The sequence below is a fragment of the Pinus tabuliformis genome, chromosome 4_2 (assembly GCF_031772625.1).
Source record: "Pinus tabuliformis cultivar Carrire ecotype Pingquan chromosome 4_2, CPIR1, whole genome shotgun sequence".
NCBI lineage: Eukaryota > Viridiplantae > Streptophyta > Pinopsida > Pinales > Pinaceae > Pinus > Pinus tabuliformis.
This window is the reverse complement of record NC_142304.1, coordinates 336,653,612-336,666,347: the sequence shown is the minus strand read 5'-3', so window position 1 is coordinate 336,666,347 and position 12,736 is coordinate 336,653,612. Positions and strand designations below refer to the sequence as shown.

The following is a 12,736-nucleotide window of genomic DNA, read 5'->3' as shown; positions in this document are numbered from 1 at the left end:
CTCTGCAATATTTCCACAGCTTTCTAGACTCCAGCAACTGCCACTCTGTGAACTGCATCAGCGCCTCTCTGCCTTACGTTGGCTCAGCGTCACCCCAGATGGGTCTACGTTAGCCCTGGGATGCCCTACGTCAGCCCTCTGGCCCTCTGCGTCAGCAACGTTGGCCTTATGGGGGCTCTCGCAGCTCTCGACTTCCTCTGCGTGGCCCTTGCTGGCTCTGCGTCACACTCCTTGGCTTCTGCGTTGCTAGAAACAACTTCTGTCACCTTGGGACAGCTGTTTTTTGCTGCTATTGCTCCACTCGGCTGTTGTCTTTTAGTCCTGTGATCTACAATCACGCTCTGATACCATGTTGAAGTTTCTAAGTTTACATAGTTTAGAAACCCTTCATGCACTTATTCTGATTTATTCCTACCTACTTGTTATTTTTCTTTAACAAGTTATTTACAAAGTAAATACTGAAAATAAACACCAGTGCATGCTCAACATATTACAGATTAGCAACTAAAAGAAACAAGAACAAACACATCACATGAGACCATTATTTTTGGACCAATGTCCCCAGAAAAACCCAATGTGGGAAAATTGGTGCAGCTATCTGAGGGTTTCCTTATTAAGCAATTTAGAGTATAATCTAGGTGCCGAAACTGGCCTACCCATCAGAGAATTTCCTTAGTATCTATACCTCACAGTTTGAGAGAAATCTCCTGGCTGAAACCCCGGAAAATCCTCCCGCAGCTCTTTAGCACAAAATTGCTCCTACAACCCCACCATCTGCCCAATCTGGACTACATCAGCCCCTCTCTGTCTCACGATGGACTTGCGTCAACCTTTCTTGGCCTGCGTCAGCCCCAGGAGGCCCTGCGTCAGCTCTAGGAGCCTCTACGTCAATTACATTGGCCCCTCTGGTGCTCTGCGCATCACTTAGCTGCCTTTGCGTAGCCCTGCGTGAGCCCTTGCTGGCTCTGTGTCACTCTCTTTTGCTATTGCGCTGCTCTCCCAACACAATCTCCGCCTTCTCTATTTCTTTGTACTCAATGACCCTCAGTTGCTCTCCCGATCACTGATTCTATCTCTCTTAGCAAACTCCGCTCTAGAGAATAGAATGACTGATCACTCTGGGGTGTTCTCCAAGTGACCCTCAAGCCTCCTCTTATACTTTTCTTGTTGACATCTCAACAATCGAGATTAAGTCCCTAATCAACGGCTAAGATTAGATCTAGCTTGATCCATGTCTTTTGGACCACTCTAACACAGATTCATATTAATACACATTAATATTTTTTTCCCTGAGTTTAGACTTAGGGACTCCATTAAAATATTAATTATTTTAATATCTCGTGATCTGTTTAGAATCTTCCGAAACCCTTTCTGGGTATTGGAGATCTCATGTGCCCCAACCTCTACGCCAAATTTCGTGGCTAGAGCACATTCGATGCTACCACAAATCAACACTCTGGGGACAACTTCACCCCTTCAGCTGATCGATTTTTTACCCAGGAACTTCGATTTGCACCTCCCGGTCTCACACCTCGGCTTCTGTCTTCTGCAATCGATTCCTTCAGCAAACTTTCCGATTCCCTCTTGGTTTCTGCGCTGCCTTTGCGTAGCGCTACGTGGCTCTGTGTCAGCCTATTTGGCTCTACGCTGCCTCTACTGGATCTCTCTCTCTCTTCTCTGTTGAGTATTCTACGATCGGGAAGGGTTTCCCATTGAATACTATCCCTACCACTCACTGCACAAGATCATTGTCGAAAAGCTCTCCGGCCGCTGCTCTGCTTCAGAAAATCAAACTTTTGATCTCTCCTCTGTGCATTCTCAAAGTGCACCTCAAGCCTCTTCTTATATCTTTCTGTTGGACAACCAACGGCCCAGATTAACCTCTAATCAATGGATCAGATCATTTTGGCTTGATCCTTGTCTTCTCCTTTAAGTTACACCCACAGTTTAGATTGATACCTATTAATTATTTTATTTTCCTAAGTTTAGACTTAGGGTCCCATTAAAAATAATTAATTATTTTAATAAAACTCTCTGGGTGGAATTTCCCAAAACGATTTCTGGGTATTGGAGAATGGATGTGTCTAAGCCTCCCTGCAAATTTTGAGACTTAGAGCACATCCGATGCTCCCTGAAATCAACACTCCCTCTTAGCGAGGAATGTGTTCTAGCAATGCACCTTGCTGAAGCATCACTCTATTTTGTAGCATCTCCTTCTATGTTGCTGATGTCTGACATACTGTCCACTAACTATTGCGCAAATGTTGCATCTGTAGTGCTGTTGACACTGCCACTGCCAACATTGCATCTGTACTGTTGCTGACGCTGCCACTGCCAACAATGCTTTTGTACTGCAACTCCATGTCAAATTTTGCATCCGTGTTGCTGTTGGCACTGCCACTCCCAACACTGCATCTGCACTGAAATCTTCTCCAACTGCTGCTACTACTGCATCAACAACAAAAAAGCATCCAAAATTACTGAATAGGTGTTCAATATGACGCATCTGTTGCTGGAGTTCTGGCTGCTGCTAGTCTCTGCGCTGATCCTCTGAAGCCTCTTTGCTACTGCTGACCTTTGCTCTATGCCAACTGCACTGCTGCCAACTGAAGCTCTGCACTGCTCAGTCTCTAGCACTCCTAGCCACTACATTTGTCACTTCGACACTTCTCTGCATCAACTAACCCTGATCCATCCTGCTACTATTGATGTGGGCTCTCATAGCAAGGAATTGATCTGAGAGGTGGGCTCCTCAAGGATCCTGCCCATCTGCAGTTCTTTTGAACTATAGTTCTATATCATGCCACCTTTGGGCGATCATGGCAAACTCCTCCTCCTCGATCTTCACGGCTGCAACCTTCAGATCATGCTTCTCATCTTTGCCCTTCTTCTTGAGAGGACACTACGTTGCGTAGTGTCCGAATTCACCACACCTGAAGCATTTGATCTTTGAAAAATCTTTCTTCTTCTTCCGCTGCTGCTGCTGCCCCTTGGATGCGAGCGCTGCATTCTCTTCCTCCACCTTGGGTTTCGATCCACTGCTCCTGCTTTCATCAAGTTTACACTTGACAGAGTCTCTCCTCAGCTCCTCTTGCTTAAGAGTTTCCCACATTTCATCCCAGTTTGGCAAAGTCGCCTTGCTAAGGATGCTCTGGACAAAGACTTGCCACTCCTCAGACACTGAATTTTGGGCCAGTCTTACCATCTCGGAACCTTGAGGTGTTGACCCCATAGCTTCCAGCGCATCTTGGGTCTGTTGAAGCTTAGTGAGGAACGGATCAATGCATTCCCCCTTCTGCATTTGCAGAGATCTCATCTTCTGCGCTAAGTACATCTACTGCTGCTTGGAAGATCCTTGATACAACATCAACAATGCATCCCACATCTCCTTGGTAGTGTCTCTGCCAACTATGTGACAGACTATATGATCCTTTACTTCGTCGAGGATCATTCTCTTTGTCTTCGCCATTTCTCCCTTGTACTTCTTGAGCGGATCTGGATCTACGGGCTCAATTACCACACTGTCAACGTAAACTTTGAGAAAATTCTCATCGAGAAGGCATGACATCCTTGCCTTCCAGATCACGTAGTTTGATGCCCCATCCAACCTATCCTGATCTCTGAGTCCACTCGCTGCCATTTCTGCTAATCAGAATGTCGAATGACCTCCTCTCTCCTGTTGCTGCTCAACAAATGAGAATTTGAATTCCCTGGCTAGGAATTCTCTGATGAAGAAATTCCTCAAGTCTCTCTCTTCTTCCTTCTGACATCTTTCTGCCCAGCAACTGCCTGCAGAAAACTGCGTCACATCTGAAACCCCTCTTCGCTGCAACTTTTGCTACGTTGATCCCTCTGTCGCTGACAAATCTCGATCTAGAAATCCTACCTCTCTGTCGACTCACTCAGAGAGAGATTTACCAAGAAAATCTAGCCCTCCTGGTCTAAACTACGCAATCCCTTCGGGGATTCAATTCACTGCCTCTGCAGGAATTTCGAACTCCATTCCTCCTTCAGCGCTGGGCTCTTCTGGCTCTGTTCTCTTGTTTCACCTGCAGCTCTAGTACCATGTGAAAATTCCTAGATCGGAATCCCTATTGCAGCAAATTGATGTTACTTCTCCTACTTGTTAATCTATTCAAGTTAATTACGTTGTTCTACTGTAAATATCGAAGTAAATACATTGTAGGCTTCACTCTCTAATTTTTATATGCTGAAACAAGAAACCGAACAAGAAATAAATACAACACATCTACATAGTTATTTTTGGACAAATGTCCCTAGAAAAACCCAATGCGGGAAAACCAGTGCAGCAGCTCTGAGGGTTTTATTATTATGCAGTAGTAATTTCTGAATACAATCTCTAGATGCCTTCCCGGCAATCCAGTTACAAAGAATATCACTGAAAGAGAGATAAGTGAGGTTACCTCACACTATCACTGGAAATATTGGCTGATCCAGCGACTGAATGAATTGCCCCTGGCTACCTCTGCGTCAGCTCTGCGTCGCACCCTCTGGGGACAACATCACCCCTTCCGTTGATCGATTTGTTGCCCAGGAACTTCGATTTGCACCTCTCGTTGTCACACCCCGGCTTCCGACTTTTGCAATCGATTCCTTCAGCAAACTTTCGGATTCCCTCTTGGCTTTTGCGTTGCCTCTACGTGGCCCCGCGTGGCTCTGCGTCAGCCTCTCTGGCTCTGCGCTGCCTATGTGTCAGCCTCTCTGACTCTGCACTGCCTCTACTGGATCTCTCTCTCTCTCTTCTCTGCTGAGTATTCTCTGATAGGGAAGGGTTTCCCTTCAGATACTATCCTTGCCCCTCACTGCAAAAGATCACTATCAAAAATCTCTCCGACAACTGCTCTGCTTTAGAAAATTGAACTTTTGATCTCCCCTCTGTGTGTTCTCCAAGTACCCCTCAAGCCTCTTCTTATATCTTTTTGTTGGACAACCAACGACCCAGATTAACTTCTAATCATTGGCTTAGATCATTTTGGCTTGATCCTTATCTTCTTCTAGAAGTTACACCCACAGTTTAGATTAATACCTATTAATTATTTTATTTTCCCAAGTTTAGACTTAGGGTCCCATTAAAGATAATTAATTATTTTAATAAAACTGTCTCCACGTGGAATTTCCCAAAATGATTTCTGGTTATTGGAGAATGCATGTGTCTAAGCCTCCCCTACAAATTTTGAGACTTAGAGCACATCCAATGCTACCAGAAATCAACAATGACAACTCATCCAAAGTCAGCTAGGAGGTAGTGCGAGTTATCTGGGCCAAGAAGTGCACATTTTTTGCCAATGCAAGTTGCCAGGAGGAAGTGCAAGTAAGGACATAGGGGCCAAGTTTGGTTGTGGAAGGGAGGAATTTCCTCCAAATAATTTTGGCAGTATATTTTGTTGGAGGATAGCCAGATTGGTATCCAGATGTGTACTCAGAATTTATCTTGGAAAAATATGATCCGGATTATCTGCAGTACTATGTTCATTATGTCGACGTTTCAAACCCCAAAGGGGATCCATCATTTTCTGTCCTGATGATGGATCCCCTTTGGGGTTCGAAACGTTGACATAATGGACATAATATTGTGGATAATCCGGATCATATTTTTCCAAAAATTGACCACAGAAGCTTAAAGTCTAACATAATTTATCTTGATGCAGAATAATAAAACTCTCATCTGTTGCACTGGTTTTCGCACATTGGGTTTTTCCAAGGACAATTGTCCAAAAATAAATGTGTCAAAATTATTGTGTCTGTGCTCTATATTTCTCAGTTTCCAGTATTTTATTTTCGCATTGTATTTTATTTGTGAAGAATTGTAGTGTGAATTATTTGTTGTTTGCCATAGCAAATAAACTAGTTAATAATTAACTAGCTAGAAGAATAATTTCTAGTCGCTGCATTTCAAGGAAAATTTCGCATGGTATCAGAGCAAGTTTGACAAATGAGAGGCTTGGAAATGAAGAGAGAGAAATTCACAGTTCAGAGGGAGCAACAATGTAATTTCTCCAGAGTTGCGTAGAGCCAGCCAAGAAAATTTGAATTGTTGGGAAGGGGTTGATTTTCCAGTGCAGGCGACAAGAAAATTCACAAAGCCTAGGATCAGTTCCAACAAACAATGGTGAAGCCGAAAAGCAGTGCTGGTGAAGCATATCAGTTAACTTGAAGGGTAGATCTAGGCGCAGTTTATTTTGCAGTAGTAGAATCAACGCCGAGTGGAAGAGAAATTGTACACACTGAGGAATTTCTTCTTAGAGGGTTTCCAGTGTTAGCCTTAAAGGAAATCCAAAATTTCCAGTTGCAGAGGAAGAACCAGCAGCTAAGGCTATGCATTCAAGAAAGAAGCACGAATTGTAGAGTAGGTGGTTGATCAAGAGAGGAGGAGATTCCTGTTTATTTCCCAGTTGTGAGTTTTGCAGAAAATGGCATTAGCAGGACTTCAAGATTAGGATAGGCTAGATGGAGCCTCGAGTTATTGTATCTGGAAAGCTAGAGTGTCTTTCCTGCTAGGTGAGCATGGTCTGAGGATGTACGCAGAGAGAGTTGTAGCTGGATCGACAAACCCGGAATAGCTAGAGAAAGACAATAAGGAGATGGCTAAGGAAAAGCAGTTGATCCTCGATGGAGTGAGGGATCATGTAGTCTCATACATAGTGGCCAAGAATACGGCCAAAGAGATGTGGGATGCTCTTGTAGCACTATACCAGAATCCTTCCAAAAATTGGAAGATGTTCTTGAAGAAAAGTTGAGGACCACAGTGTTCAGTAGCAGATGGATCAGTGTTGAGGATGGCACAATTAGTTCTTGAGGGACAGTTGCAGTACAAGTTATAGTCAGATGCTGAGGGGCACAGTGCAGTTGCTGTGCCGACAGACTTAGTGGATAGTGTGGAGACTGGTAGCAATGAATGACTAAGGAGACAATTGGAGTCCATAGATACAGTTGATTCAGAGGATTTTTGTTCTTAGTTGAAGTAGTTGCAGTAGCAACAACATGAGATAGTTTTAGCACAAAGCAGTGTTGGCAACAGTATAGTTGGTACAGTGCAGATGCAGATGATTCAACTCACAGTAGCAGATGAATCAGAGTTGCACAGTAGTTGGTGGGCAGTGGCAGTTGTCAGACATTAGCAACGTGTATGGGAGGATGTTATGAGATTGTCTAGAATACCTTCCTTACTATGAGGGAGTCTTAGTTTTGATGATTGGGTAGCATCAGACAGGTGTTCTAGTCTCGAATTTGGTCAAAGAGGCTTAGAAACACAAGAACTCTAGAACCTAGAAAAAGTTTCAAGGGAAAACAATTAAGTGAATTAGTCAATGACTCAGTAATTAAATTTATCCTAAATCTAACTTAGGGAAAAATGATTAATTAATAGGAATTAATTGAAAAAGGTGAGATTTCTCTAGAAACTCACATGGATCGATTTAGTGACTTTCTTAGCCGTTGATGAGGATTTAGCCATGCTCGTTGTTTCACCAAGGAGAGATTATAAAAGAAGGTTGATGGGGTTGGAGCAAACACACCAATGATTAAGGTAGATCGAATTTCTCAGAGAGCAGAGTTCAGCTCGAGAAGAATTCGAACCAGTGATCGGGTGGCAGTGATTGAGGGAGCAACGCATTGACTAAGGGAGCAACAAAGTCATTTCCAATAGAGTTTCTTAGCAACATAGAAGTAGTAGTTGTGAGGCTGAATTATTTCTGCAGAGAGTCTGAGCAACCAGTGTGAGCAACCAGAGATGCCAGTTTGAAGTGCTGGAAAGTGATCGTTTCAGTTGCATGAGGTTATAAGATCACTCGGAAGGCAGAGCGAGTCACTTCCAGGGCCAAAGGGAGGTAGGACGACTCATCCAGAGTTAGCTAGCAGGCAATGTGAGTTATTTGGGCCAAGCAATGCACATTTCTGGCTAGTGTAACTTACCAAGAGGAAGTGGGAGCAGGGCCATCGAGGCCAAGTTTGGTTGCAAAAGGGAGAAATTTCCTCCAAATAATTTTGGCAACATATTTTGTTGGAGGACAACCAGATTGGCATCCAGATTTGTACTTAGAATTTCTGTTGCTCATAATAATAAACCCCTCATTTGTTGCATTGGTTTTCCCACATTGGGTTTTTCCGAGGACAATTGTTCAAAAATAACTGTGTCAAAATTATTGTGTGCGCTCTATATTTGTCAGTTTCCAACATTTTATTTCTGCAATGTATTTTATTTGTGAAGAATTGCAGTGTGAATTATTCGTTGTCTGCCGTGGCAAATAAACTGCTTAATAATTAACTAGTTAGAAGAATAATTTCTAGTTGCTGCATTTCAAGGAAAAATTCACACCAAGTCAATGATGCAAACCCACCTGTAACCTTGTATAAGATCCATTGTGTCTCCTCACCTTCTAGTACAACAATTCATTAGTATTATTGCGTAAATAAGCTTGCTAATCAAATGTAGAAGTGGACACTTCATAGTGGCATGCCCTTCCAAATGGGCTTTGGACATGTACTAATGTTACCTTTCTAGACAAGGGAGTTAATGAGGGACCCTATTAGGTGGTCTCAACCTCTAATGGAGTGACAGGTCCATGGTACATCCATCAAATGGCAGGGGTCATGTGAAATAGTGATGGAATGCAGTGGAGTGCAGAAAGGAAAGCCCCAAGCCACATGCCATGGTACAAGGGTAGCTATAATAAAGGAAGCCCATACCTTGGGTGTATGAATGTAGGAGAGAGAAATCGTGGTACACGAGTTGTCCCGACCTTTGTTTTTCCGCCCTTCTTCATATGTCTTCTACCTTTTATTGATTTTTCTTCTTTTTACTGTTTGGGTTCAAGGGGATGAGAGCATGATGTGTAACATGTAGCAGTTAATACCCCCCTAAGGTGGGGTAGTTCATTGCCCACCAGGGGTTGGGACAATTATGGGTTCCTTAATGATGCAGGGGGCAGTCATAGGGGCCCTAGGAACCATGGTGATGGCCATAATGATAAGGGGTAGAGCTCATATTTGGCTTTTGCCCACGCGTTAAATTTCCTATTTATGTGGCCATATTATGCTTTTATCTTTCTTTTTAGTTCCATCAACCTCTGGGGAATCATTCCAAGTTCGACCCAAAGGTGCGGACAAGGGAAAGAGGAGGCTAACACCTTGTGGACCCAATGGACAAATGTGGATGCAAATGGAAAAATGTGAAAAAGGGCTTGTAATGAGCGGAGGGGAGTGAGATTTATGGTGTTGGGAAGCGGGAACATGCAACCAAAATCAGGGTTCCCCGTGTAGTGCCACTCCTAAAGCTAATAGCTCATAAAGTAAATTAACCCAAGATTAACCCCCAAGATGATGTAAGGGAACAAGAGTACAAGTAAAAGCCCTGTTCTTCTAGCTGAATCCCTGCACTATTCCATCCCCAAATGTGCCCGATAAAGAGAAACATAAACACCCAATTACATAATGAAAAACCATACCGTTAGGGTTGGATGGCCCACCTTCAAACATATGATCGTAATAGATGAGCGAGGGCACACAATGAATGGCTTAGGTGGCGGAGAATAGTAGCACATAGAGCTATCAGGTGGCTACTGGCTACCGAATAAAGACAAATCTGGGAGAAATTTTTTCCTATAGGGGTCACTCAAAGGTGGTGCTTAAGAGGCACATTTTATAATTTCTTATTGATCTAGATCTCAAACCCTAGATCTCATAAGTGATAGATGGCTAGGCTTAAATCCTAAGCCTCACTTGAGATCATTGGTTGATATTAGATCTAGATAGCTTAAATAATTAAATTATTTATCCTTATAAACTTAGCTCAATAGCAAACACTAATTAATTAAATAAATTAATATGCTTTTCCTAAGTTAGGAAAGAAACCATAATAATCGCTTATTCCTTATGAGCAAGCACCTAAAGAGAATTTTAGACATTTTATGCATGCTTGACACCTAGCTTATGCAGAAACACTTGTCCGAATTATAATCATCAACACCTTGTACATGTAACAAATCCTAGGACAAGAGTATTTCCTATGTCCCTAAGTGAAAGGTAGGTGATGTGATGAATAATTATGAAAGGGGAAGGGGAAAACTTCGTGTGATGACCCTCAATATAATATGATGCATAGGTCTTATATTTTTTATCAACGTTTTCAAGGTCTCTAGAATTTTGTATATAGAGGCCTTTAAGAGGTAGATTTAGCATTGAATTGCCTATCCTCGACACTTTTTCTTACTACCCTTGTTGCCTTTTCTTTGAGTGTTCATTTCATTGAAGAAGTCCCTTTTTCTTTAGATATTCATAGACAAACATGGGACTAGAGGCATTGACCTTATAGCAAGGTTGACATAGCTTAAGCTTTACATTTTGGCTTTTAACTTTATTATCTCGCCATCTCTAGACTTCTTGGGCTTTATGGACTTAGGCTTTATCATTTAAACCTTTTTGGTGATCTTTGACAAGTCAAGCATGAATGGGAATAGTTCTTTTATGGATGTAATAGAGTGAAAGGGGAAATGGAAAGTGTTAAGTATGGTTAGAGTGTGGAAGATGCTACTTCAACCAATTTCCTCATAAGTACAAACTTTATGCTTCTCAGGTATGATGAGGCAAATGATAAAACTATAATTCTACGAAGTGTTACTGGATCTCATTCAATATTTACCACTTTCATAGCTGACTCAGAAGTTATAACACCACTTCCAAGTATGAAACCAATGCATGGAACATCAAATAGAAGCACAATGAAACCATAATCTGAGGAGTGAGGGAGGAGTTCTAATATGCAATAGCTGAAATAGCATAATCACACATCTGAAAGAAAAACTGAGAGAATTGTTTGAGCTTGGAGAGTATGAGCAAGAGAGCTAATGCAATCAGCAACATAACACCCTTGTGATGGTGCCTCTGAGGTAGTTACCCCTTGCGGGATAACACTTCTCAGGTTTATGTATTATATTCTGGAGAAAGGAGACAACTGAATGTCTTTGCCTTTTTATTGTTATGTGTGGATCTTCACAATGTTTTCAACTCTCTTTCTTGGCTTAACATGGATGTGAACGTTTGGGGAATGATTCACCTTACAAATTTCTCTTTCCTTTGAGAAAAAGGAATTGTCAAGTCACTGGCAATGATTACTCCATGCATCCACATCGGGAAATTCTGACTTTTAGTGTTGAGTTGGCTGCCCAAATCAATACTAAGTGGAAGAAGTCAGGAGATAACCATGTGAGGATGTTCCATGTGCATAGCCATAGTGCTCGTATGTAGCTCGATGTAATTTTTATCACATTTAATTTCATTGTATACACATTTTAAAAAGTTGCAGTGAGGATATTGAACATTTTTTATTATCCCTCTTTCAAGCAGACCTTTCTGCAAGCATTTGGATAGTTTTTTTTCTTTTTTTTTTTGAAATGATGCTATATTGTTTCAATAAAATATGTTGTGAAACATAGAGAATTACAACACACAAAACATTTAATTTCTTAGTATATGCATTTTAAAAAGTTACAGTGAGGATATTGAACATTTTTCATTCTCCCCTTTTCAAGCACTACTTTCTCCAAGCATCTGGATAGTGTTTCTTTTTAAATGGTGCTATATTACTTCAATCGAATAAGTACGTCATGGAACGTGGAGAATTACAACAGACAAACACCACAGATTTCCCTGTTGTGCATTTGTTATAATTCTCCTTTTGGATAGGTTTTATTTTAGATTGGTTTCCCATCTACTCTTTTCCATTTTAACATTTTACCCTATCCTAATTATCAATGATGATAAATACATGGCGCTTGAATTAAGAATATTATGTTTGTTAGACCTTCTTGTGATCCTTTTTCTTTCAGATTACTTAAACTATGCAGTTCTCACACTCGAATATTTGGAAACAATGGGAAATAGACATTCCTTAACCATGGTAATACAATATTAACCTAGGTAGAAAATGTAAGGTGTATTGGTGAATGCAATGAGTGATTTGGCAAGGAAAAATGTTCTGATTTCTGGAGTTTAACGGACAGGTCAGGGCACTTGTAGAAGATGGTTGTGAGGAGCACGCATTTGATCCTGATTTGGTGGATGTATCAACAAGACAAGAGATGAGAGAAGCCTTTATTGTTGCCTATAATTGCTTAAATCAAAATCCAAGTAACAGGCCAACTATGGCACAGGTTGTCAAAATGATTGAAGAAATAAGGCCGGATGCTAGTAGCAACAAAAAGTAAGTTGACTGAGCTTGCATCAGGATGGCAGTGTAGGCTGCGATCTTTAATTTCATTTCTTCTTGGCTTCCATTTAAATTGTTTTTGCATAAAACATATTAGTTTTTGTCATTGATAAATTAATACATTAGGATATTGCGAAAGATACAAGAGAGTATCATATGTATTATATTGTCTTTCAAATGACAAAAAATATTTTAAAATTGTGGTTTAGTTCATCAAGTTAAATAACAAATCAATTATTATATCTAACTTTAGCTTTTAGCTAAAAATTACAAGCTACTGTGCAGAGATTGCTATCATGAGTGTTGCAATTTAACTGGTAGAAATAAACCACACATACCACCGTTAAAGACACTACAGTTTATATATATGCACATGAGATGTATAGAAGATGAGGAGGGATAATAATGTTAATTGAATCATAATTTTCTTTTTCATGAGATATTTGCAGTGGTATGCTTCAACTCCAATTACTTTGTTAAGAAGAATAAAGTTTTGCTCAAGTTGCACCCTTT

At 41.1% G+C, this 12,736-nt stretch overlaps 1 protein-coding gene across 1 annotated transcript in view; it reads left to right on the top strand.

The window, feature by feature from the left end:
- LOC149169316 (receptor-like serine/threonine-protein kinase At1g78530) overlaps window positions 1–12,470 on the top strand; it is a 193,075-nt gene extending 180,605 nt beyond the window's left edge. Inside the window, exon 8 of the mRNA XM_089427063.1 lies at window positions 12,018–12,470. Coding sequence (XP_089283189.1) covers window positions 12,018–12,221 — 204 coding nt within the window. The 3' untranslated portion in view covers window positions 12,222–12,470. The remainder of the gene's footprint in view (window positions 1–12,017) is intronic.
- Window positions 12,471–12,736: the final 266 nt, after the last annotated feature.